The 27695-nt window shown below is 46.8% G+C and overlaps 1 protein-coding gene and 1 long non-coding RNA gene across 8 annotated transcripts in view; one reads left to right on the forward strand and one right to left on the reverse strand.

Moving 5' to 3' along the window:
• si:dkey-237h12.3 (teneurin-3) overlaps positions 1-19943 on the reverse strand; it is a 108407-nt gene extending 88464 nt beyond the window's left edge. For 5 of the 7 annotated variants that reach the window (XM_062560475.1, XM_062560474.1, XM_037461711.2 and 2 more), the window contains exons 1-3: positions 17059-19943; positions 6788-7216; positions 5086-5370 (exon numbers count right to left, since the gene is read on the reverse strand). In XM_062560475.1, the coding sequence (XP_062416459.1) occupies positions 5086-5370; positions 6788-7064 (562 nt within the window). In that variant the 5' untranslated portion in view covers positions 7065-7216; positions 17059-19943. Of the gene's footprint in view, positions 1-5085; positions 5371-6787; positions 7217-10948; positions 11254-17058 lie in introns of those variants that run through there. The other 2 variants (XM_037461709.2, XM_037461712.2) reach the window with 2 other exon arrangements.
• A 97-nt stretch (positions 19944-20040) lies between these two features.
• LOC119211076 (uncharacterized) lies at positions 20041-22417 on the forward strand. Its single transcript, XR_009942635.1, has 3 exons — positions 20041-20722; positions 21674-21773; positions 21845-22417. It is a non-coding gene; the product is annotated as an uncharacterized LOC119211076 (long non-coding RNA).
• Positions 22418-27695: the final 5278 nt, after the last annotated feature.

Genomic DNA, 27695 nt, shown 5'->3' on the forward strand with positions numbered 1-27695 from the left:
AATGTGAAGATTTGCAGCTTCCTAGTTTATGATTTTCTCATTTTTATCAGTGTCAATTGAATATTTGTGAGTCAGTTAAAGACATAACTTTGGGCTGTGAGACGTTGTGAAGGACTAAAAACTAAATGATAAAATTATATTTATTAAAGAAAGATCTCTTATTTGTAAAACAAAACAAAAACAAAAAGTCTGTATAAGCAAATAAAATAAAAAAAGAGCTTCCAACAAATAATAAGTGAGCAAATTTGTCTACATCTACAATGTCTACAATATTTCTACATCGACATTGTGTGCCTTTAACATACGATACGATACTATCAAGAAAAAATCTGCTTCCCCTTATTAATATGCAAATGTATTCGGCGAGACACTCCAAAGTCTCCTCAGATCATCCACTCTGTAGGTGGTGCTCCAAAGTTGTGTTACTGAACGTGTGCGTGCGCACACACACACACTCACGGTACACCAGAAGGACAGAACATCACACCGCGTCATGTGGTCAAAGGGAAGTGAAAAGGGTGAATCGACAACCCGACATCGGTCATTTGCAGGGTTGAAATGTTCCCGACCTTTGACCTAAAAAGGAGGAAGCAGAACTCCGCTGGCAACAACACCTCCACCTGCACGCACCGGATCCCGCATTGCCCCGTCGCCCCGAGCAACGACGACGACGCGAGCACTTAAACCGGGTGACAGCGGTAGCGAGCGGGAGGGGGGGGGGGGGGGGGGGGGGTGATGACAGTAAGCGCGCCTCCTCATTTGACGAGGCGGCAGACGAAGCTCTGACACCTTCCCGCCCCCCGTTAACAAATGATGAAACGTCCCGGAGTGTTAAGATAAAAATAAAAAATAAAACATCACAGATGGTCAGCCCTTTTTGACCAGAAAGAAACAAAAAAGAAATAAAACCTCCTGTGATGTTATTTATTCTCTTTGCGCCCGTCACCGCGTGGCGGATTGAATCATGAAAGTGGCGACGGAGGATTTCTGCCTGCAACCATCAATGGGCCCCTTCCACTGTCACAACACAAAGCGCCTCTCCGCTGACAGATGGCGTGTCACCTCCGTCAGCGCGTGACGTCCCGCGTGTGTGTGTGTGTGTGTGCGTGTGTGTGTGTGTGTGTGTTGTTGCCGGTTTCTGATTATTTATTTTTTTTGGAATCCTGCAGAAAAAGTGTGAGAAAGAAAGTGTGAAAAAACACGTGCACACCGGGAAGCATGTTGGAGGATGTCGGATCCGCTTTCGCGCCCCCCCCCCCCCCACCTGAAGGGCCTTCGCTGCCTGCTGCGTCCCGGCACACGTTGCTCTCCGCTGAGGTCGCTGACCTTCCCCTCGGCCAGGAACCATCGCGCTGTAAACATGTGACCGCGTCACAGCCGCCGTGCTGCATGGGAACGTCCAAAGGGATGGGAAGGAGGGGGGGGCGGGGGGTATTTCGGGTCGTCATCGCAATGGAAGTCCCTTCCTCTCCTTTCAAGGGGTCATGAGCTCACACCTGCCCGTCACCACGCGCCGCAGTAGCCGCAGTACCGAACAAGTCAGCGCGTGCTTTTTTTTTTTTTTTTCATCACGCCCTGTCAGGAGTACAACTCAAGCGGGCCGCGGCGGCGCTCTGATCCGCGCGGCCATTCGTGTTTCATGAGGTGTGGACTATTGATTCTGAAGGCGGCACAAGTCAACATTCGGCCCGAAGGAGGAGGAGGGAAATCAAGATCAGATATGCGTCGACCGAATGGCCCTGACATGAATATTTATGTCACTTGACCCTTAAATGTAATCATTCGAGGTTTAACCATGGAGGCGCCGTGGTGGCCAGGTAACTACGCGGGGGGGGCCCGTTGTGTATTGTGTTTCCATGTTTGTTTACAGGACTGGCAGCTCCGCTGTAGCGCTGTGTGTAATTTTGAGGCTTTAAATGTTGAATAAAAAGCCATTCTAAAGTATAATGGGTTGAGAAAATTGCATTCCATCTACTACAAAGCACGTCAAAATTCAATTTAACGAGACGGGCGAGAGTGCATGGTTAGTTCCATTATTTGTTTTCCAAGACATTCAAACAAATTCCACATTTGTCCCACAGCTACTGAAAGACCCAAGGACATCATGTGACCCACATTGTAACCCACCCGGTACGAATAGAGCTCCATTAGAGGCCAAAGCGGCCATTGTGACACCGGTTCTGTCTCTTGGTGGTTCCATCTATAATTACTGTTTAGAAAAGCAACTTGTTTCATAGAGAGAACATTTCAAACACTTCATTGAACGGCTCTGTCTTTAACGATTTTTAGAAAAATAACTTCAGTACATTGTAAAAGCAGAAATTTCTTTTAATCAACGCTACCCTCCGACGGACATGAAGCTCCAGCACGATGCAGCTGGCACGCGTCACACGCCTATGGAGCACGCAGCAGTGAGCATGTGTGTGTGTGTATATATGTATACACACACACACACACACACACGTGCATGTTTGCATGGGTGTTTGTTTATGTGGGGCAAGCTGTCACTGTCAGATTTAAAGAAAGGGAGGAATTTAATTATTCTAAATGAGGTGAAAGGTCATAGATGGGTTTTGGTTGATGTGATATGTAAAGTATGGATACATTTAAAATCAATGATGAGCTTAGAAAATATCGTAGATCCTATTTCATAAAAATTATGTGAATTTCCCCATTTGTTTTTTTTTTGCTTAAAATGTGTTAGTTATTTCAAAACTAGCTACATTATATTTTACAAGAATGATCAATTTCCACATTTATGGGTTTTGAAAAAATATGCGTGTAATTTATTCCCTATGTATAAAAGCAAAAAAATGGAATTTTATTTATATATATAAAACCAAATAGGAGGGTCTCATCTATTGAGGTATATTGAGAATCAAACGGATGCTCTGACAACCAATAAAACAGATGCTTAAATCAATCAATTCCGTTGTCACTGGCATGGCATTATCTAAAGTGTAAAATCAATGATTGCTGCTCAACAGATTCTCTTTCCTACTTCTTTAGAAAAAAAAATATATATATATATGTATACATGAAATGAACATCATCTTTTTTTTAAACCAATTATTTCTACACAAGAGAAGACAAGAAAGTAATCATCACACGTGGTTCAAGTGTCGACACATGACCTTAAAAATCTGTTACTGCACAGAACTTTACTTCTTTCCTTTACTCTCTTGAGTCCTGAGAAATTTAAAAAAAAATATGCTCACAAATGAATCACTTTTTCCGCTCGTGTCGGCGGCTGCAGTCGGCCCCACGTCCACCAAGTGGATCTCTCATTCCTGAACCACGAAGGTCAACACCTACAGATGCTGTGTGAACGCTCCGAGCCGCTGCTACTTGTCTGTGTCGAACACTCGGTTAAACGCAGCAAATTAGAATGAAATATTGAGTTCATTTATGAATAAGTGGGGCTGAACGGCCCCTTGTCGGAGCTTCTGCATGCATATTCAGTTGATGGAAACCTCTGGACGGGTCATTTCTCTTATGGCTGCTTCATTAAACTGTGAAAGTCAAAAGAGCAATGCATCCTGGGATAAAATGAAACAAAAAAAATTGATCTATGGAACACCGGGACATTTGCCTTTGGTCCGGCTCAAAATGTAAATACACAAAAAAGGCTCCAAAAATTAAAAAAGAAAAATTAAAAAAAAAAACTAAAAAAAAAACTAGAAGTAGAAAGTTAAATTGTTTTAAAAAAAGTGTCTCATATTTTAATTTTGTTTGTACATTTTCAGCAAACATACTTGTATAAATAAAATGTTTATCAGGGGTAATTTTGACTCCAAGGTGAAAAAAAGGCACAGCACCTATAATGGAGATTAAGCAGGTGTTTCACTGCTTAAGGAAGCAAATTGGGTTCGAAAACGAGTCGGATAAAGCCTCAGTGGGACGTTGTACTAACTGGAGTCAATGAGTGACGTTTCCAAAAGAAACTCCAGAGGGTGTGTGTGTGTGTGTGTGTGTGTGTGTGTGTGTGTGTGTGTGTGTGTGTGTGTGTGTGAGCGCTCATGCAGTACAAGCGGTGGGGGGCAGGTTACGATCGAAGCTCAATTGCGAGCCCGCTGAAGCCCGGACTGTGCGTCGTCCCGGAGAACGAGGAGCAGAGAGCATCGGCCTTCGCTGCGACAAATTACACTGGATTTAAGGAGGTGGAGGCTTCCTGACGTACAGCACGACGCACTGGGATAAAGCAAAAGAAACCAGCTCACTGCGATGGACACCGCCATTAGGAAAATGTCTAAAATGTCCGAGCAGAGCCGATGGTTTTCCTTTTTACCCTCCATGTGTAATCACGCCTCATTATTTTAACTGCTGCCACTCTCTCAAATCCTCGCTTCCTTAAAGTAATTAGAGCTTTACATTCAATGCGATTCCACGGCCCTTTTGATCAAGACGAATGATGAACAACGGCAGGTGCTCATCAGAAGACACCCTACGGCTGTGCAGTAAAACCTGAGGAGACATTTAAAAGGCCCACAAGCTGTTCCGTCCAAACAAACAAGAACGTCTTCGACAAGGTGTGCATTTCACAAACAATATGCAGCCGCAGCGCGTGCACTCGATGCAGCAGAGATCGGCCTCCGTCGAACACGCCGCATCAATCCACTGTCTCGGGTTTCCAGCGTGATCAAATTTGCACTTCAAACCTTGCTCCCCATTTAATCAGCCCATTGTGTGCGCCCAGTCAGCCACTGCAGAGCGGCCCGAGCACAATCTCACAGCGAGGCGCACAGAGCCGCCTCGGATTATACGCCCGCCCGCAGGGGGGGGGGGGGGGGACTTCATCCAGCTCCTTGGCTTCCCCCCGGAGGAGGGGAGGGTGGGGGGGGGGGGCGCAGGAGGACCAGGTGAGCAGGAACAACTCCATCCGAAGGCCTTTCTCCGCACGGCGGCGAGAAAGCCTCTATGCGGATACACGCCCCGCCAATGGCGCTTCCCACTTGCCACCACCAATCGGGGGGGGGAGGGGGCGTCGCCATCCAGCGGCCCGGCATAAATCCCCCCCCCTCCTCCCAAAGCCCAGACCAGGCAGCGTTTCCACGACAAAAAGCAGGAGGAGCGCGACCTACTCACCCATCTCGTTGTCCGACTTATTGTCCATCTCGGTGTCGGTGAGCGTGAGCGCCGAGTTGGAGCGGCTGGAGAGGCACGAATCCCGCCCCGACTTGCCGCCCCCCCCTGTCCCCCAGAGGGCCATGGTGCGTTCCGGCGAGGCGGGTTGGTGGTTCTCCGAGGCGCCCGGGCCCCTGGGGTAGCCGCTGAGCGGGTGGGAGAGGCCCGTCTCGGGGCACAGCGCCAGGCCCCGGCGGGCGGAGGAGGGCTCGCATATTCCCAGCTGCCTCAGCGAAAACGTCTGCCCTGCGGACGACACGGGCCGTAAAAGTTAACACACCGACCCGACAACACCATTAAGGAACAGAGCGCTCGGGTGGGAGGGGAGCAGGTGACGCGCCGATCGCATTTCATTGGACTCGCTGGGAAACCAGGGTGTTGCTCAAAAGTAGCTTTTGTGATTAGGTGAGCGACATTTGGACCCGGAATAAATCCCCCAGATATCCGGCTTCTTCTCTGGTCGGATCGGGTGGAGCGACTCGATGCTCCGGTGTTCGCTGGAAATCCAATTGCAGCATCGGAGCAAAATAGATCAATTTGAGATGCAGGAATTTTGCCAGTTAACAGGAATACCTCACGTTGACCTCATTAAGAAGCTCCAGAACCTACGAGTAAATGTGCTTATGTTTGACTCACTTAGTCCAATGTCTATTCATCCATGTGGAAGAATATTTAGCCATCTGGTCAGTTTGGCACTGATACCGACTACAAATATCAGCCTGAAAAATGAAAATATTTCACTTTTTATTTTTATTTCCGGCATTTGTTGAATTTATTTTATTTTATTATTTGTTGAATATATTTATTTTTATTAATATTTTTTAGGATCTTGAGGTCAGATGTGTTAGAAAATAAATTGCAGCACATCATAAATATATGTTGTGTTATCTAAAATAAAAAATGTCCCTTAGTAATGTATTTCACCTTGTTGCAAATGTAGCCAACAAAAAAAAAAAAAAAAAAACTTAAAATGTTTTCAGAAAACAGATTTCTTCACATTAAATAATCATTAGATAACACACACACACTTGACTTCACCAAAGATCTTGTGTTTTCCTCCAGCCAGGTGAAACTTGCTTTGGGATTCATTCATAGTTGATGGCATTAAATGCACTGATTTTAGAAGAAAGGAGGAACAATAGCATTCCTCCCAAAGCTTCATCACAATCCCATTAATTCGGAAGTGGGCACCAATTAGCACGGAGAAAATGTAAAAGGAGTAATGGACAGGTTTACTAATGGCAACATTACGAGCCAAAGGGGTGCCATAAAGTAGAATAAACTGCTCAAACTTTTCTGATTACAGAAATTAGAGCGGTTTCACGAGAGCCAATTAAAGGCCGGGGTCCAGCCGGCCATGAGCCTCGTAGGAGACGTATCCCACTCGATTTACGTGCATCTTTGTAACGATGCAACTAAACGGTGCCTCACCACATGTTACGTTTTTGCCCTGCATGGCATCCGGACATCGTGTTACGAGATTAAACCCAACAAACAGCCGAGTGCATCACCGTTTCCTGCCAGACATCAGTAAACGAACACAGAAATGAGCCTTGCAGCCTTTTTTGTTGTGCATCTTATTCTGAGAAGAAGACTTTTTACTAAACTAAAACATCAAGTCCCTCAAAGGATGCTGGACGTTGAATTGCTCATTTGCTCTGACCTGGCCTGCTGTACTCTGCACTCTCCTTGTGCACCAACTCCTTGACCCGGCCCCCGAAAAGCATCCGTGAGGGGTCATGGTCGAAGGCCTGCAGCGTCTCGCTGGAGCTGTAGGACTGCTGCGTGGGTACGCGGCAGGCGGAGGCGGGGTCGTCCCGCTCGGCCGAGGACGCGGTGTAGCGGCGCTCCCGATCCGCGTCCCGCTCGCAGAATCTCTCTCGGTCTCTCTGGCTCTTGGACAGCGAGCAGAAAGGCCGCTGCTCCCTCACCCGTTCCATGCTGCCTGCATGCTGGGGGTCCAACACCCTCCCCCCTTTCACCGCGGCAGGATTCTGCGCCGATTCACACTCCCACACCCCCCTCCCCCTCTCAAACGTTGTCTCCTCAGTGGGCCTCTCCTTCCGTCCACTCGGGCCTCCGCTCGCTCCACCTGCAGAGAGACGGGGGGGGGGGGGGGGGGGAGGAAAGGAAGAAAGCAGCTCAGATAACGCCGGCTAATCCATCGGCTTCATCTTCAGAAGCACACACACTCACCCCCCCCCCCCGACAGCCCCCCCCCCCCCCCTGAAACCACACCCGTGAACCCTTGCTATACATGACTTCCCCTCTTAAAAAGAACGACACCTCCCCTTTCTGTCTGCTTTAAGCTTTTTAAACCCACTGCAGTTCCACTGCAGTGGGTTTAAAAAGCAGTTTGCACATGTAGCAAAAGCAGCAGTTTCACACAACGATACTGATTTAAATTCCCCCGTGACAATAACCGAAAATGAACATCCATCGAGTGTGAGATGGCGGTTAAATGAGGGCGCAAAGCGCGGCCTCGCAGTGCATATCAAATGCTACTTTCATATGACTTCTTAATTCAAACTGTAATTTATGTCGAACTATAATTAGGAGCCACGGTTTGCGTGTTAACTGAACCGTAACATAAGAGGACTCAGTTTGATGATGAACCTGCTGCATTATTCCTTTGCTTAGACATTGATCGTATATTTATCCACATTTTTAACCTTTCAACAAATAAATGGGCATGATCGATGCAATATTGACTTTTAAAACGTGCCCTGCGCTCGAATCGAATCCGGTGCCTCCTAAAACTTTATTTTCGGGTGGCTGTGTGAGCACGCGATTGATTTCGGGGGCTTGTCAGAGTCTTCGCCGCCTCGACTAGTTTAGACGAGTACGTTTAGCCGAGTTTAAAATAACTCGATCCAAAAGTTCGGTGAAAGTTTGTATCGCTGGGAACTTTAGAAAAACTACTTTAAAAAGCTCAACGCGGTTTCACATTCCACAGAAAACAGCGAGGAGACACCTGAGGACCTGGCTGCATCTGTCCCCACCGTCCCTGCATCGGGCTGTCGGTACGCAAACATCCTCTCAGGGGGGGGGGGGGGGGGGGGGGCTAACCCGCAAAAAAGCCTCAAGTGGAATGTGGATGGGAGCCCCAGTGTCTCCACACACACACACACACACACACTTTGCAATGCCACGGGACATCTCACTCACATCTCGCCACTTTGAGGGGGTTGCACACACGCGTCCAGACCTAAAACACCGTCCGATCCGGCGAGCAGCGAGCCCCCGCCACGACGGGAGGAACTGGATTTGTGTCCTAATGAGCCGTAAGCCCCCCCCCACCCGAGTGGCCGGGCACGTACCCGTACAAACATCAGAGCTGTACTCCCAGGACCCCGAGGTGCCATCTTTTTTTTTTTTCACGGCTCATCACTGCCGAGGACGCAGGCGAAGCGCGAGGGGGACGCTACCGGGACACAGGAGACACATTCATGGGGGTTTGAATTATGTACAAAAAAAGGTCAGGGGGGCTCTGGGGGGGGATTCTACTATGTTTCTGCAGGCTTTACGTTTCAAAGCTTTTAACTACAGGATGAACTTCAGACCACTTTAACGCAGGGAGGAATATAAGCCAGTGTGTCTTGATTATGCAAAGTTGGCTTCTATGGAGCCGTATCCGGGTCAAAAGTTTTGAAAAAAAAATTATTATTGTTATTCGAAAAAAAAATGTGAACCTGAAAGTTTTGTTGTTAAAGATTGAAAAATACAACACTGTATTCAAAATAAAAATAAGTGGACAAAAAATATTTTCGGGTTTAATATAGTTTTTTGAATAAAATATTTTTTTTCATTCTTCACTTTATTTATTTTTTGATATTCACTGTGTTATATTTTTAGGTTGCAGATTTTATATTTTCAGATTCCAAACTTTTTTTTTCCAGGTTAAAAACTTTTTTTCACATTCAGACTTTTGACCCTGATGTGGCGTAGGGGGCGGGGCGTCGACTGAGAGGGGCGTGTCATCATGAGTGACAGTTTCATCAAATGGTTTGAACCTGAAAAATTGTCTTTGAATCTGAAAAAAAAAGTTTAACATCTGAAAATTTAAAATCTGCAAGCGAAAAAAAATACAGTGAATATCAAAAAATAAATACAAGTGAAGAATGAAAAAAAATATTTTATTCAAAAAAATAATAAAGTCAAAACTATTCAACCCAAAAATATTTTTGTCCACTTATTTTATTTTGAATATAGTGTTTTTTTTTTTTTCAATGTTAAAAAACAAAACTTTCAGGTTCACATATTTTCGAATGAACAAAACTTTTGACCTGGATTTGGCTCCATAGGCTTCTAGTTAGAGCCGACTAATTCACACCGATCTGTGGAAACAAAAAAGGGGAAAAAAAGAGACTGAAAACGGAAGAAAAGACCGTTTGGGATCCGCACGGCCCAACGAGTCCCGCGCTAGGAGAGTGGTACCACCCCCCCCCCCCACCCCCCCAGCTACCTCTGCTCTTGAAGCATCAACCATAAATCTATAATTCGCTGGGATGGAATGGTGTCCAAGTCAATTGGCTCTTCAGGCCGGTTGGAGGGATTTCAAGGACTGAAGTGAGATTTAAATGTTTCATGTCTGACATTCAGCGATTCTTCATCAGAGGAGAGTGCGCGTTTTACGTCTCCGACATGCTCATCATTCTTAAGACCGGAACAAATCAGTCGACAAAAGTAAATAAATCAAAGCCATTTCTGATGCTGCAAGCCAACAACTAGTTTACGACTACAATGAATCATTAACTGCATCGGCACAATTAAAAAACCCAGCTTAAAAAATAAAAAAACAAGGACCAACCGCTTTCATAATAAAAGATAATTAAACAAATGGACACAACAAAGCTTTACGTCGCAGTCTGCGACAAAGATTTGGTGACATCTAGCGGTGAGGCTGCAGAATGCAACCAACCGACGTCCTTCGACTGAGGCTGAAGCCTTTTCTAGACTCTCATGGGTTTGCTTTGTCCCTTGTGGGCTACCGTAGACACATTCCTAATTCTGGGGAGTAGAAAGTAAGAAAGAAAGGATACTTATTATTAGTTTATGAGTTTATAAAAAGAAAAGTGTTGAATCACAATTATTAAAGAGGTTGTTAATGTCCAAATATATTCTCTAAAGGTGAAATCTATATTTATGATTGAACTTTTGTTGTTAGTTTGCCTATGCTGTAATTTAAAATGTAATGAGTAATGTAGTATTTTTACACATTTTAACACTTAAACTATAGAACCTGCTTCAGGACTATGTGGATTGTTCACAAGTACGAACCGCACAACATCACAATCAATTCAAATGGGGCTGAATCCTATTTGGTGCATGATGGGGTGTTTTTTCTTGGATTATTGGACATGGGCCGTTTCAAACCGATGGATCTAACGTCACTGTGACTCCATATTATCACCACCTCCTGACATTAACAGAAAATTATCTGACCAGAATTAAAAATCATTCAGCTTGGTTGTTATCGATAATATAAAATAAGGGAAAAACGTGGCATCAGTCGTGGAATTAAGAAAATCCAGTTTTTCAGTGTGTTCATACAGGAAACAATTCACCAAGGAAATAATCTGGGAAAACATTTTTAAATTTAATTCATCATTTACTCTTTCCAGCTTCTGAACTGTATCCATTTACTCTTTCAATTAGCAAATTGCAAATGGAATAGCAGAATTTTGATGAATCATTTGAAATTCTATTTCTGCACTTTGATCCGATATTGTGACGAAAACCATGAAAACAACAACAACAAGGCTTGTTTTCCAAGATGTATTGGCACAAAGCACTTTGCAAAACACGAGTCTCCACCACCCACCAGAGCGCTGACATGGAAACTCTCCACCAGACGCAGTTATACTTCCATGGAGCTGCTGTAAGGATCAGCCGGGGACCTCTCTAAATAGAAGAAATAAAGAGCCTGCGAGACAATCCACCTGTCACCAAGTTGCCCAACCCTTCTTCTTCTTCTTCTTCTTCTTCTCCCCGTTGCTGGCCATGTGGCTGAGCGCAGCTCGGACGGCTCCCCGCGCGGCGAGTGGAGCGAGCGGTTCGATGGAGCTGGTGGAGATCAGGACGAGCTCCCTTTAACACAGCCAGCACCTCCAACAATAGCCGCCTCTGACAGCTTTGCATAATTCATCCTGTCGAGTCTCCCCCCCCCCCCTCCTCTTTGACGCTCTCCTCTCTCCCGCTTTCAGTTTCTCTTCTTCTTCTTCTTCTTCTTCTTCGTGCCTCTCGGCGCTCAGAGAAGGGGAGAAGGGAGAACCGGGGCAGTGTTCCATCAGATGCTGCCTGTTTCCCCCTGACACCAGTGATTTTGGAGACACAGAAGTGTTTGTCTGCAGCACGTTGCCCGGGCTCGGCGCTCTGGAAGCCATCTGAACCAGATTGTGTTCGCCATTCATCGAGGCTCAGTGCGGCCGAGTGATGGAACCATTACCAAAAAGATACACGACAAACAGGAGTCAGAACCATCCGTTTCTGAGAGGCTTTTTTATCTTCACTTTGAGAATTCTCAATCTTATATATATATATATATATATGAGACAGGTAAAGAGACACATATGTATCCTTATCGAAGCGGGTGATGGAGGAGCTGAAGGTGGATGATGATGAAATCCTGCTCCACCCTAAATCTCTTGTCTTCGGTGTATGATGCAGAATACGCACAAGTAAAAGGTAAAGTGATGCAAATCTCAGATAAAACCGCTGCAGATTATTCCACGCACGTGGCGCTTTAGCCGACATGCCTCATAGTTACTGCACATTTAGAAGACAAACAAAGCCACTGTGGCGATGAGGAAAAAAAACAAATCAACTATTTTTTTGCCTCTTCCTCGCCTGCCGATGGTAGAAATCACAGCGGTCAACGTCTAATCCCGACCAATCCATTGTTCCCTCTTTCTACTTCTATCAATTCAATAATAAAAATAAAAAAGAGGCGTCTGCCAGCACCAGGATGCAACATAATAAGCTGAGCAGGGATGTTTACAAATCCCCCAAATAACCCCTCACCAGTGACAGTAAGAGTTTTATATTCATTGAATCTTTAGTGGGGAAAACAGCCAGCACAGACAAATCCATTTTTTTTTTTTTTACGTAATTGCTAGGTGCGAACAATTGGAATAAGAAAAAAAAAATGCTTCTGCTTCTGCAGTGCCTCTCTCCATCTCAAGTGATAATAGTAGGTCATCCAGTGCGTTCATACAGAACAGCTCCGGCGTTTATCCGTATCCCGGACTACCAGCATTGAACCCGGCTCTTACCGATAATTACACCAGACCGTCTCCATTCAACCAGTGTCTCTCCAACCGGTGCCACCGGCGCGGAGGGAAGGGATAGATGATGTTCACGTGCACTCGCGAGGCGGCGTCAACAATAGTTCCGTCCGACGCTTTACTCGAATCGACCTCCGTGGTGTGTGTGTGTGTGTGTGTGTGTGTGTGGGGATTTAAAAAAAAAAATTAAAAAACGACCTGTGGAAATCCACAATCGAACCGTTGTTACGGAAGTAAATGGGCGCTTTGATATTAATAATGAAGCTGCAAAAGCAATTCCAACTGAGACATCATATCTGTCCACAACATAACCCAGTAATGAATAATAAGCGATGCATCTTATTCATCGAGCTCAACAGCGATGCCTCGTTAATTACAGATTTATAATCAGACCTGGGGCCCGGTCACCGGAGCGCTGCAGAACGCCGTCAACACGGCGCTCAGACAACAGGCCCAAGATCATCACTCAGGACACATGTCAAATGCAGCCAGCAGAGAAAAGACATTTCAACGCGGGGAGATATTCGAAAGTGTGCTGACGCGGCGTGTCATTCGGATGCATCTCAAACTGCCCCCCCCCCCCTCCCCGTCCCATCCAAGCATCTGCAAGGGGGAGACGCAGGGTGCGCAGGAATCCTGGAGACGAGGCACACGAGTGAAGAGTGGGAGGCAGGGCTTCAATACTGCAATAGGAATGCAACACCCTGGCGCCGCCGAGGCTGCTGGGAAATACAGAACATCCGCCCAAATTCAGGCTTTAACTTCACAGTCACGAGCAGAGGGAAAATGATGATATGCAATTAGAAGTAACGAAAGATTGCAGCCATTGAGTCAGTTCAATTTTTGCACTTGACAGAGAATAATATATCGAGTAAGAAGTGTCACACGTAGAAACATGCAAAGAAACTGGAGGGTTTCATTCTCTTGTTGTCAGCGTTTTAAAAAAGGCGTATGTAGGTCATGGCGGCACACTATCAGAATACTGAGAGGCTGCGGGCCTTATGAAAGAAACATCGATCCGAAACTTCAACATTCCACGGGTGGAACCAGGGGAGTCGGGCCCTTGTGGCGGTGAGCGTCGAGCTGGCTTCAGAACGCTCTGCACTGGGAGTCAAAGCCTGCTGACCCGTAGACCGCCGCGGCGCTCAGCATGTTCCTCCTCTTCGCCCCGCTGACAATGAGAACGCGGAGCGACCTCCTTCCACGCCGTCGCCGCTCGCCGACCCCCCCCCCCGGCCCGACCCCCGGCTTTCAGCGTGGCGCCGAACGCCCCACTGGGCTGCCCACAAAAGACCAGACCTTCGAGCCCTTGTCACGGCGAGGCTATTCTGGGAAAAGATGTCGTGTTGCGCAATCATAGAAAAACTGCTTAAGGCCCCTTAAAGAGCAGGAGAAAAAAAAATCTTTGCTTTAAATATTTCCCCCCACTTTTCAATATAATGTCAGTATTTCAGGACCCTATGACCGACGCAGGGCAATTTTCCCAAGCAGAGCGCACAATGCGTTTCCATCTTGTTCTCCCTGTGACAGAACTAAGCCCGTTTGTGTCGGGCTCGCCCCGCCGGGCCGCGCGGCGCCGTCACAATGTCGAGCCCGGCGCCGCCATCTCCGCCGCTTGGTCTTGACCCAGAAAGTCCACCGGGGCGTGCTGAGCCATAAATGTTCATCTGCGAGGTTACACAGCTCCCACAGGCGGACCAGCAGGACGCCCCCACCTCCCCCCTCCCCCCACCGCGGCTGATCGGCTGATCGCAGGTGGCTCTCATCTCGGCCTACTTTGGCCAGAGAGCAGCGAACATGGCAGGCCGGGTATTTTCTGGCCAATCGGAGCTGCCCGTACGCAGCTCATCTCGGACGCCGAGGCGGTCGGCGCAGTCGCTCCCGTCGAGGCCGCCGCGCCCTCCTTTGTGGTCGAAACGCAACGCCGGATGGAACGTTACATACGGAGCATTTCGGCCTCCATGTTGTTGTAATTGTAATTGATTAAAAATCAGTGACAAGATCACAAATTTGTTATATGAAGATTCCGAAAGCACACACAGACACACACACACACACACACACACACACACACACACACACACACACCAGTCTACACCTTGTGTTTAGTATTTTGTTCTTTTATTCTCTCGTGCAGCACACAATGTAGTTAAGGACCACAGTGGTACTGCATCAAGCGCTGTCACTAAATAGCCCTTCTCTAAGCACATTTCAAGAGCACGCGATGTCCCTCCCCTCCCCCCCCCCCCCCCCGGGTGACTTTCAGCAATAATCTGGCAACTTGCAGGAAAAACTTCCCCACGAGTGTCACATTACTGTGACAGAACCAAATAATCCTCCGTAATAAGGTCATTAAAAGCAAATATGCGAGGCCCCCGTCGCTCAGTGAAGGCCTCGCCCCCCCCCCCCCGAGTCTACACGCGACGTTTCAATGACGTCTGGCTATTCTCACGAGGTCGGAAGGGAAGACGAGAGAGGAAACAGGTGACCACACGGAGCGCGGCAGACGAGAGCCAGACGGGCCGCGTGCTAATAGTTACAGATTAGAGGGCGGCAATTATGTAAAGCAAATACAACACGCAACCCGTCCGTGGAGCCCAGGGGATTGTGGGTAGTTCGTCGGGCCGCATTAACCTTCACGTGTTTGCTCGGAGGCGACTCGGCCGCCACGTTTGCCATTTCAAATGTTAGAATTCATAAGGTCATCTCGGCATCAAGTAGTAATAAGGTGAGATATTACAGGAGCGGGTCGGAGTCAGACTCACCCTGGATGTCTCTCAGATTAGGAAGGGCTGGTTTTTACAGGGGGGGGGGGGGAAGCCGGTGTTGAAGCCAGCATCATCCCTGAAGGAGGCAGTTCTCATCACACCGAATATTAAATTCACTCTAGGAATAATGAAAGGGGAAATTACTTAAGGAGAGGAACGGGGAGCGACAGTGTTTTGCACTCGGTTCTTCAAATAATATTCCTGAAAGTCCTTTTTTTTTTTTTTTTTTTTAAAGAGTCTCGACGGCGCCAGAAATGGTCGTCGCCCCGGCTTTGATCAGCGGGAGTGCGTCCATTACGGCGCAGCGCGGCCTCCGCCAGGCGGAGTCACAGCTTTTCACCGTGCAGACGGTGCAAAAGGAGCCGAGAGCCTCGCGTCTCACTCGGAGCGAGCTCCTGGAAGGCGTTAGGACGACGCCGCTCTGCCTTGAAAAAAAAAAAAAAGGGGGGTGGGGGGGGGGTTCGGTGACAGTCTCCGGGACGCCAGAGACTGTGCAGTCAATTATTATATTATTATTATGCCTTGAGGAAAAAGATGAAGCCTGGAGGGCTGCCACAAAACCACATGTCCAACATCGACCAATGAGTGTCCCTGCAACGCCCATAACGGCCGCGGTTTGGAGCCGGTTTGAGCTCCTACGTGGCCCCTCGGCATCAATCAGCTCAAAACTACATTTCTCAGGGCAAAACTTGCCGCTCTCATCTCACGGACGCCATTTTGTCGCGGTAGCGGCGTCGCCTCACGTGGCGATCGGCCTCAACCGCTGCAGTTCCTCCAAAAGCACTCGACGCCCCGATCCACCCAGCAGGGGGGACGTACTGGTCCTTCTGATCCACCACGCGGACCCGGGGGTGTGTGTGTGTGTGTGTGTGTGTGTGTGTGCAGCGTGATCCATGTCACGGTGAAATCGGATCAACACGACGGTCGAGACGAGGCTCCATGGACGGCCGAGACAAACGAGCAAACGTCGGAGCGGCTTCATCTTGTCAACGGAACGTCCTGGAGATCCTCAAAGTGGAGAAACTCGACGTTGCATGTTGGTTGTCAGCCAACAGCACTGATGCAGAAAAATAAAAAACCAAAAAAAAAAAAAAGGATCTGCAGGCGCTGGTCTCCCCCAGGAGGAGCCGAGGCCCCCGCGGCAACAGAATCTTACCGAGGGCCTCTTTCAGATGTGTTCAAAGGTTCGGAGGAAATTGTGTCCACCTCGTCTGCACCTGAGGTTAAAGCCACGGATTGGGCACAGTTCAGAGTGTGTGTGTGTGTGTGTGTGTGTGTGTGTGTGTGTGTGTGTGCACTTAAATTATTGGTGGATTGAGATGGGTTCTCTGGAGGTGATCTACAGTGAAAATGACAATACGTATGTACATACATACAGATATATATGAACATACATGTACATTTAGCATTTCACGTGCAGAGACATCGTGTCTGCAGTGGGATACCAGGGGTGAGAGGTGCGGGACTGCAGACCGGAGAGAAGATGATGTTCTTGCAGTCATCAGAACTTCAGTATAACCTCCAGAAAAACCATCTACTCGTTTCCTCGCCTGTGCATTTTTTAAGACTTTTTTTTTTTTTTAAACCCGAGACCAATAAATTCCTCGTTAGTGCTACAATAAAACAAATGGTGGGACTTTCACAAACTGCTCGAGGATCTTTAGGTTATGGTGCCATTTTGCCCTAATCGGACAGGTTCGTGAACACACATCGGGGTGCTGATGTGGGACGGAGGCGGTTCGGGTCATTAAAGCAGCAGAACGTTACCGAACAACGACCAGCGACTGCGCGCTCCGGGGAAAATCACGTGACCTGCTATTCGGAGCGAAGGGACCAAAGGGGACCGAGAGGCACCGAAAGGGACCCGAAAGCACACCGACCTGCGTGGAGCTCCTCGAGACCGGTCCGGAACACCAACTTCCCGCGCCGCGCTTCGTCGCTTTACTCCAACAACTTGCGAGTTTGGCACGGTCCAAACAAATTCTTCTCCACGGATGCCTTTACGGAACCTGCCCCCCCCCCCCCCCCTCTCCTCCCTTCTCCAGGAAGCCCCTCTCGGCCCGGGCCACGTCGGTTAAAGGACTGCGGCGTCGGCTGGCAGCTCCGCGTGGAAACGTGCCTCCGCTCGGAAATCGGTCCTCGTGCCTCAGCTGCTCGGATCCTTCCACAGATGCAGCTTCCCGCCTCCTCCTCCTCCTCCTCCTCTTCTTTTTTTTTTCTTTTTTAACGGGAGGCGTCACAGCCGCGTTCCCCGTCGCCCGGCAGTGGCGCAGGGTGTTTTGTCGTTGTGTGTTTTGGAGAAAGAAGTGAGTCGCCGAGGACGCGGAGGCTCACCAGCCGCTTCGGACTGCGCTCTTCGCTCCGTTACGCGCGTGTCAGCTGATGAACTGCGCACATCCCGTCGCTTCCTCCGGTCTGCCCCGTCGGCGCCGCGGGGGAGCAGCGGCCCCGTTAACACGAAGGAGGTGTCTGCTGTGACCTCCAGCCGGTGGGCAACATGCGGGTAGCGGCACGTCGGGACAAAAGTAGTTCCATCGTTAGACGAGGGGGGAAAGGACTGAAACGGAATATCAATGCCTGCATCGGTTTAATGACGAACGAATCAAGTGTGCAGTCCTCTATCGGTCCCTTACACTTAACATTTCCGTAAAATTCAATACAATAAGAGAAATTATTATTTCTACAGCAGCCCCGGAACACACGTGCCCTGTTCTCCAGCTCGCGCGCCCCTCCTCTCTTTTGTAGCGGGAAACTGCTCATTAAGCGCACCTATGGGCGCGTGCTGCCACGTAATTGGCTAACTCTCCAGTTTCTCACCTTCGTTCTGACAAAGGGGGGGTAAATAAATGTGTTATTTCTCGCAGAAGACTAACGGCGGAGGTTTATCCGAGCTGTTAATTGTTACTGTTGAACAAGACCGCCCTAAACGACTTGTTCAGGTTTAAATGTTGCACATCTGTTGGGTGTGAAGCTTGATTCGTGTGCAGTGGAGCCGATCCGTTCCAAGCACAGTGCATTCGCACAATCTGAGTTGCATCGACCCCGACCACTAAGAGACGCCGCTCTGATGCATATCATTTTCACATGCCGTCTCCATAATGTGTCATATTAACACGGGGCCTCTGATAGGCTGGTCTCACACGCAGAGCAGAACTTCATCCTGATGCGTTCCAGTTAAGACACGTACAAGATACTCAAGATACGTACGGTTGCCCTCCGGGCCGCTTTCCGTCTCCGGCCTTGAACCAAAACCACATTAGCTTTGTGTTTGAAGAAAAACAACGAGACCCTATCTCACAAAGGCTTCAATGGCAGCGTTTAGAGGATGGACCGCGCACGGCAAAGTTTCATTAATTACAAAAGCGACGGTCTGCTAATCCCACTAGAAAGCATTTTGAGGCAGAGTCATTTGGCTTCTGAGGGAGAGGGGGGGGGAGAGAGAGAAGAGAGGACCAACAATACCAATGGAAGATCACAGACCTTCAAGCGATGGTCGGCAGGCCTCACAGCCTCAACAGGGGGCCAACTGCTGCAGCTCTGACTGGGCACATTTCTTTCTAATCCCCTCCCTGAATTTAGTCCACGTTGGACCACATGCCGTGATGAAGTTATCACCGAGGACAGCTTTCCTCCGAGCAAAATCAGCACCGGCCTTCGATGTCTGATTCTTCTATTATACCCGGAGCACATCAAAAACCTGCCTCCAGCGAATGGCATTATCTACATGAAAGGCGACCGGCCCGACAATCTATCTCCGACTCTGTCATTCAATCTTTAGTCAAGGGCATGCGAGAAAGAAAAGGGGAAATAAAGAAAGGACATAAAGGAGGAGTGGAATTGATGTAAAGGCGGCTGAAGCCACTACTCCTCCTTCCTTTCTCCAATTCCAACCGCTTCCACAATAGTCTTGTGGGCTTTTCAGAGCTGCTGTGTGCGGAAGTTAGTTAGTAACATGTTTTTCAACGAAAGAAAGTTCTTTAATGTTCGGTAAACCAGAGGGTTTTATGACGGATTAATGCTCCTTTGCTTTCTTTCCAAACGAAAATAGCCCCTTCTGTTTAAGATAAGAAGAGAAAAAAAACATGCCTGTTACCAGTCACATTGTCTTTGCATCATATACACAGATTGCATTTTTCACTTTTGCCTCTCAGTTGCACTAGGAGCGTGTCCACGCAGTCAACTGTGCCCTCTATTGGAGGCCAGCCACTTCCAACATCCACATTCCCAGCCTGGAGCGCGGTGGGTGACGGCCGTGCACACGGTAAACAACGGTTAGCTTTGCACCATGAAAAGTAAGGAATTAAAGTCATTTGAAGGCGTTTGAGTGGGATGGAGATTTAAGGATTTAACCAAAACCAAAGCTTTGAATCAAACAAATGGCCCGCAGACACATTATAGATTGATGATAAAGTTTCCAAACAACATGCTGTTTTATCAGTGTGAACATGCACTGCTTGCTTCCTGCATCCTGTTGTGCACAGCCTATTTCTTTTGGGGACTTTTCCAGTAAATAAAAGTAAAGAACAGACACTAGAAACGAATGCAGAAAAAGTGTATTATTTCCATCTGGGGCTTGCAGGGAGCGTGGCTGAACACACAAGACATGAACCAGAAACTTCACCGCTGAAGCCCAAGAGCATAGCATACATTAAAGAATGAAAAAGCCCATATCTCCTCTCAGCTCCGTAGGTTTTACACATGTTCATTATCAGCAGAGGAAACAGATGGGCCACACCACGGGGACACGAAGACCTGTGGACATAACAAACCCCCCCCCCCAAAAAACAAAAAACATTGACAAATTATGCATACACCCTTGGTTTCCCTTGCGTGCAGGAATTTGTCCCCGAGGGGGTCAGACAGCTCGTCTGATGGTTCGACGCTGTGTTTCCGTCTTGTTTGATGTCTGGTAAGAAGCAACAGCAACAATAGGTGCACGCTCTGTATATGTGCAGAGCATTGGACTCACACAGTAAAGGCTATTGCCTTTTGTAAGTCCGGCATTGTGTTGGGCAAACTGAACGGACGTGTGTAAAGGGATTGGACAGAAGTTCCCTTTTCATGTGGAAATGAATCTCTTCCAAAGGGACAAAACCGCTTTTCTCCGTTGGTCACACAGGGAGGATTTAAAAATAAAATTACCTTCCCATTTACATCTGAGGGGAAAGCAAATATTTAATGCAAAAAAAAAAAAGTTTGTGTAAGGCAATATCAAACATTTTATAATTTCTTTTACAAAATGAGAACAGCTCAAGGAAAATGAAAGCTTGATATTTTGCATATGAGTCCGATTTATTCACATTGCTGAAGTTTTTCACTGTCTTCTTCGTTAAAAGAGGACGGAGATGGATGCCTCTCTGCAGAGCTTTCAAACCTCAGAGGACACTTTGAAATGAGGTGGGAGGGCCTTGGCTTTTCTTCATAGGCCATTCTGTGAACATTTCTATTGATTGTAGTGGGTCGCTATAGCACCACGGCGAAAGAGGAAAGCTACAAAACCTGAGAAACCAGACAGATAGAAAGCAATTTTCCGGGCAATGAAAGGTAATTAAACTCCCACCGAGTGACTCAGTATTTTCACCTTGGATTGTTACAATACATTGTTGTTGCCATTGAGCACGTACATCCTTGGATAAAGGTGCACATTTTTTCACTCGATCACAACTTTTAGTCCTTTTAGTAAAAATGAAACACTTTTTGGACTGTCAAACCGGTTTCGTTGTTGTCCAAAATGCTTCAGACGGAGAGAGAGGGCCTCAAAGGGACGAGGGAAAGCAGTGGGAGACCTTGAGAGGTGCACTCAGTTAATTTGAAAAGGTTAAGCAATAAGCAAAGAGATAAAACACACTTTCGTTGGACCTGGAGTTCGGCACCGAGGGGAATCCGCAGCGCACAGGAAAAGTTTGCCTTTGGGGCTTTCTGCCAGAGACGCCCTGGCGTTGAGGCAGCAAACATTGGTTGTGGTTTGGAATAGATCATGTTTTTTGGTTAAAATAAAACCCTTTTCTGGCAGAAAGCCCTGAAGGCAATCTTCTCCCGTGCGCTGTTATATTCAGTAATAACCCGACCATCTGCCGAGCGCCTCGCTAACACAAGCGTGAAAGTTACCAACCAGTTGATATAACCAAGTGGAGTGATGCTCACAGCGGGGTGATCAACGTGTTTTACACAATGTCTGCATCATAAATCCACTGACATTATGTTCCTACCATTAAAATTAAAAATAAAATCCAACCCTGGCCTCAATTTCTCTCGATTAAGTGTAATTGATAATATTTGGCATCACCAGTGAAATGATGAACAAAAATGTTTTCTTGAGTAAAAGCTGCAATAATTTGCATAAATATAAATTATTATCGCACCAACTTTGCATCACATGACTCAAATGAGTTAATTGAATTAATTTGAGCACTTGAAACCATGTCGTAGTAACCGTGATATTGATAGATGTTATATTGACATTTTTTCTATTCTCTCTTTTCTTTTTTTCTTAAGATGAGCCGCCGTTGCCCTTCAATCAGTCAGCAACACTTGAAGTATTCCAGAGCAAACAGCACCATGCAACCATGAAAAGAAAGACCTTGAGCTTTGATAAGTGCAGTGCTTTTATAAAATGACAGAGAGCGGCGTGTCATGAAATATATTTTTTTTTTTACTGATCACAAGTTCACTGGCTCCTGTGTGAAGCTCGACATGGACGAAGGTCAACCAACATCACCCCCTGACACTCTGAAAGGACACAGGCGTGAAGAAGCAGAGAGGAAGCCTATTGCAGATCAATTAAACACATGCCTCCCTCCAACATGGCCGTCCATTAGAACACATGTGAACCTCGCGTGTTGCTGCCTCTGGTGGCCGGAGTAGTTATGACAGGAGAAGAGGAGGAAGATGACTGGGCATGAAGAGCATCACTGGTCAAGACTCACGAGTCTGTGCACTCCACTTAAAATCCTTCTTTTGTGCTTTTGGATTGCATTTACAATGTTTACCATCAAAACCATCAGCACACTACCCACAATGGTGATGCAATGAGGTGCCGATCGAAGGTTTGTTCACGATGACTTTATGTATTTTATCAATGTTTGTCCACAAGAAAGTATTGAGGGTTTCATACTTTGACTGTAAAATTGTATCCTGTATGTTAGTCATAATAATACAAATAAAGATCCATGTGTTGATGTTCACAACTTGCTTTGGCTTTGAAAATGCTCCATTAATCCGGCTGTATCATGTCAATAGACATGTGATTAATTAGAGAACTCTGCAGCCCTTTGATGTCCTCACTAATAAAAAAGTAGTGGAAATTACTTTTTACTTTCCTGGTAATATTGATCTTATCTGATCTTTTTTAGATGAACATAGCTCATTACAGTTTTTTTTTTTGATAATATACAATGATTCAAAATGTGCTCTACCAATCAGTAGAGCAGACAATTAAAGAGATAATCAAACAAATGATGAAAATTCATATATTTTTTACACTTTTCTTAAAGTTATCGCTGCTTTCATGCAACACAACGATGCATTGCACATTGATGGAAAGGTACACAGAAGCCTCCCTGCGCCCACTTTTATAAGAGACAAGCCTGCAGCTAAAGTAATTCACCAAAGCAAACACTGCGTGGACTCGCTGCACGCGGCTTCTTCCCTCCCAACACAAAACTTTCACTGTGTGAAGCTCTCGATATATATATCGACGTTGGGTCAGCTGTCTTTAGAGAACATTGTGTTCTCCCTTTTCCTGTTTCACAAGCCAGATCCTTCATGTGTCCTTGTGTGTGTGTGTGCTCCTCCAATCTCGCATGGTACCCGAGGCTGTGTCCTAGCGGAGTCCAAGTCAATTTCAAGACTAAAGACCAATACTTGAGTCCTATTCAATGCTGAAATGAGCAAAAAGTTGTGTGCATGTCTGTTCGATTGCAGCATATTGCTTGAAGTCACACTGGAATGTAATATTACATTTCTGTAAGGATTACAGGTACTCAAACCCAGAAGCACAGTTCTTTGCTCGCGTTCAGGCAGAACGCGGGTCAAACCGGGTCATCAGTCCAACAGGCAAACAAATCCAAAAAAGGGGGCAGGCAAGAATCCGTGGGGGTCGATGAGTCCGATCAGGACCGGACTCGAGAAGCGCTGGCGAGCTCGGCTGCAATCGGGGCAGAGCGGGGGTGTGGGGACCTAAACGGTGAGGGACTAATGACGGGATCGACTGCAGGTGGGACACGGCCATGAGGACCAGGTGAAGGGGATGAACGATGATCTCGTGTTGATGACAGGAGAGTTAAGTGAAACTAATAAGACGGAAAATTCGTGATGATTTCTGCCATTGGACAAAAGGGGGGACGTTAAAATGCAGGATTTTTTTAAATTTCCCTTAGAATAAAGAATCACAGATGAAGACTTGATTGTAAACAAGAAGGCTTTGGTACAATTTACAGGGTCTGTTTTTAAGATGTAAATTAATTCCTATGGTGAAACACATTAAAGTGGTTTCCGAGCTGATACATGACTGACATGTGTGCTTCATGTATAAAAATGACACCATTCATTGTGTTGTGATGGTGTTATAGGGGCATTATAGGGGCAATAGAAGAACACATTTGCACCAATACAAGTTTGTAGTTAACTCCTTACCGTAAAATTGCCTTTTAATTCATAAAGGAGCATTTCACTGAAACAGGATCCCCCCCCCCCCCAACCATTTATAAGAGTTGTACCCCCTGATTTCAACAAGAATCGTCTCCCAATAAGGTGGCAAAAAGATGCTAAAAATAACACATACAAAGACGTGCACAAAGTCTGCTCAGAAAATCACGATAACGACTCCTGAAAACCAGAAGTAGGTTTTTTTTCATTTTTAATTGGCTCAGAGTTTAAAAAAACAAACTCCCCCGGAAAAGACACCTCTGCTTTGTTTTTCATTCCCATCTGTGTAGAAACAACTTCCTCTTGTTAAATTTGTCGTGACTTTGATCGATGGGATGAAAACTAAAAACTGAAGCAGTTGTGAGGTTTACAGTTTACAGAAGTAAATCTTTAAGCCTGACCCAAAGCTTATGATTATTATCTGTTATGGGGGGGGGGGGGGGGGAGTCACGGTCCGTCTCCTAATAATTGCATATTCAGGAGAAATCTACACCAAACCTTCCAAGTTTCATTCCTATCTATATTTAAGGGGTTTGTATCAACCAACATGCATTGCCTGAATTAAATTACATTTGATTCACTGAAACTAAAATGCAACTTTTTAATTATTATTATTATTATTATTATTTTTGGGATTTTGCATCCGCACGTCTGCGGTCTCAGGTCCCAGCTTAGCGTCCTCCTCACCTTTTCATCACACACCCCCTTCCAAATATTCCTCTGATTAGTCCCTCAGTCTTGAAGTATGTTGTGGGCGGAGGGTTAGGGTTTCAACGGTTTCAAGTGCGATGAAAACAGAGCTTCTGCGCTGGATTTCTTCCCAGAGCCTCTGATTTTGAGCCGGGACTTAAACCTGGGATTACGTTTTTTTTTTTTTTGACAAAGGCGTCTGCTCTGCACGCAGCTTTGTAACTTCCGACTAATCCCTAACTGGCGCTTATTCCAACTAAATCAGCGGTTTTATCAAGTCCTCTGTATTCAGTTGTTCCGGATTAGAGAAACGAGGGCGGGATTAAGTCAGTGTAAACAAGGCCGACTTGTAAAACAAAACCTCCGCTTCACCTAAACAGCAGCTGCATCTGCCGAGTTCCTGGTGAGCACAAAGTGACTGGGATCTAATGTAAGCTAAGTAGAGCATTACGGCCTCCCTGGCGGGTTACAGCACTTAGTGCAAGAAGCAATAACATTCCCTCCGCGAGGACCCGCTTAAACGTAAGCAACTTCTGTGTGTCGGAAAGTGCCAGGGCAGGAACACAGCACTGCGTTTATCAGAGGCCCGAGCGAGCGCTACTGTACTCCAGCGCAGGGCTAATGAAGAGATATGTCCTCCATTACGGGGGCCTATTCCTGCAGCAGCGATTAGAAAACCCCTCCAGAGGGGCTCCATCACAGGCTTTCATTGAGTCTGGACCTTTTGCAAATCTTCATATCCTGCACAATTTTCATAAATTGAAGTCTAATGAGCGCGGTTGACATAACTATGATTTATTGTCTCAAGAGGGTTACCAATTTCACCGCTGCACTGCAAATTATGAATGTCAAGGGTTTAATCATATTCACATGGATCCTCGACTGGGAGGAGATGATGCGTCACGCGAGTATAAAGGCTTAAACGTTGCCGCTGTTTCTTTATTGTAGGTGCGTTATGATGATACTTTCAAACATGCAGAGCGCTAACAAGCTCCCCCGAGGGGGCCTGATGTCCTTTTTAGGGGCGAGTGTGGAGATCTATGGGACACGCTTCAGTTTGCTGTGGCATGCTGTGAATCGCTCCATTTTCAGAGGCGACGTTATTATGGTCACGTGCGTTATTTGGGGTTGAGTATTGATGTTTTCAGTTTTATTTCTTCCTTTTTTTTGAGGGAGGGACATTTTAATCTTATTAACCGCTCTACCTGGTCCCACTTTAGATGTGAAATAGTTGTGTTTTCACTAATTGTTGTTCCACATAATTGCATTGCCATTATAAAAGTTCTTTTGGTGGCAAGTTTGAGACGTTTCAGGATGAAGATTTTTTTTTCCAATACCAGCACGGACCCCATCATTAAGTAGTGTCCTCTGCTGTCCACCCAGGAACTACCAATCGGGCGTGGGGGGGGGGGGGGGGGGGGTATGGATGGCGTACAACGGACCTACGGGGCTCGCCCATTGTGAGGGCAAAGCGAGCGCTGATAGCGTGGAACTATCGACACGAGAACGTCTCAGTCTCAGTCCGCCGTGGCACCGAGCTGCGATGAATTGAGACGAATGATCAATCGATGACGATTTCCATAATCGTTATACTTTCCGTAATTCATCAAGGTAATGATACCCGTGTCCCTAATGTCACATTTATTCCATTTCGTGCACAGCGGCGGGCGCTGAGCGAGCGAACCTTCCCCCCCCACCCCCCCCACCTCACTCTCCTCTCCAAAAGAATTGATTAAACACCAACTGCTTTTCGCTCCCGCTTGTGAGCGGAAGAGCAATGTGTTATTTTACCAAAAATAACCACGAAGGGGAAGGGAAATGCAATCTAATTCCTCTCATTCAACTCCCTCCCCCCCCCCCCCCCCCGTGACAGGAAACAGGAGGCCATTAGGGTTCAGAGTGGCGTCGTTTGCAAAGGGAAGATCTCTGCCTCTGAGGTTCATCATTTCTACATTTCTCGTCTCCGGGTTCTTTTCCTCCCTTTTTCCTTCGCTCATTAATTCCACAGTTTCTATTTGACAATTATTTGCAATTATTCGCCACACAGACCCCGGTCATTCGAGATGAATTTTCCCCCGCGTCGCACATCCGTGCAGACGTGCACCGTGGAAACAACTCCATTCCCAAAAATGATGTCCAACATCACGGTGAAGAAGCGACTGATGGCGTGCCGGTGAGCCGCGCTGACGGTGAGGGAGCGCTTCCATTCCAATGGCCTCCCAGGACAGTAAGAGTCCGCAATCATCAAGACTCACTCAAAAAAGTCATTGGACGGCGGAAGATTCATCTGGTGACGTTTATACTCCAAGTCTGTATGACTTGATCTGACAGGAATTGAGCTGTTCTGTATTCGGTACAAGTTGTACAGTGAATGTTCAGGACCTGCGTGGACTTGTAAGGGCAGTCGTTTAGTGAGGAGATCCAGCGAGTGACCACAGGTGGGAGATAAATATCCCTCCTAACGGGGGGAGCAAGGGGGGGGGGGGGGTGATGAGTCAGTGAGGAAGGCTGATATCATCACAGCATGTTCTTCTTTTTAAATGCGTTCAAAATGTTCCCCAACTCCTGTTATTCCAGAATTGTATTCAGCAGCACACAAGCAAACTCATTTACTGCTTCTGAATGAAAAAATCAAACTATAAGTACATTTGTCTCCATTTTACTGACTGACGTGTAAAAACATGTCCAAAAACCGGCTGCTATTGTTTGATTAAACACAAAGGAGCAGATCCATCACTCACTGAAATCTAGTCACATCAGACATGTTTCTTAAAAATATTGTGACATTATTTCCAGTCCCAGTTCCCAGCAGGGATTCAACTCAAACCCCTTTAATTAGGACCGATGTCTGGGTTGTGTTTGTGTGACGCGTTGTGTATTCTTCACTCAGACCACCGAAGCCTTTTGCAACTCCACCACAAACCAAGAGCGTTCAGAAAAATGACCGACTGGCTGCCTCTTCAGTGACATCACTACATGTCATTTTGATTCTGGCGGACTCGCTCTTCCAGCCGTCTCCTGGAAACCGGAGAGCAAACGGAACCGCCTTCGCCATCAGCGTCCCCCCCCCCCCCCCCCCCCCACCGTGTCACATTGATTCCTCACACAGCTGAACAATTCCAACATGTCAGGGAGGTGTTAAGCTATTCCAAACCCCTTTTAAAACAGGGTTTTTTTTGTG

Source organism: Pungitius pungitius, chromosome 2 (genome assembly GCF_949316345.1).
Source record: "Pungitius pungitius chromosome 2, fPunPun2.1, whole genome shotgun sequence".
Classification (NCBI taxonomy): Eukaryota; Metazoa; Chordata; class Actinopteri; order Perciformes; family Gasterosteidae; genus Pungitius; species Pungitius pungitius.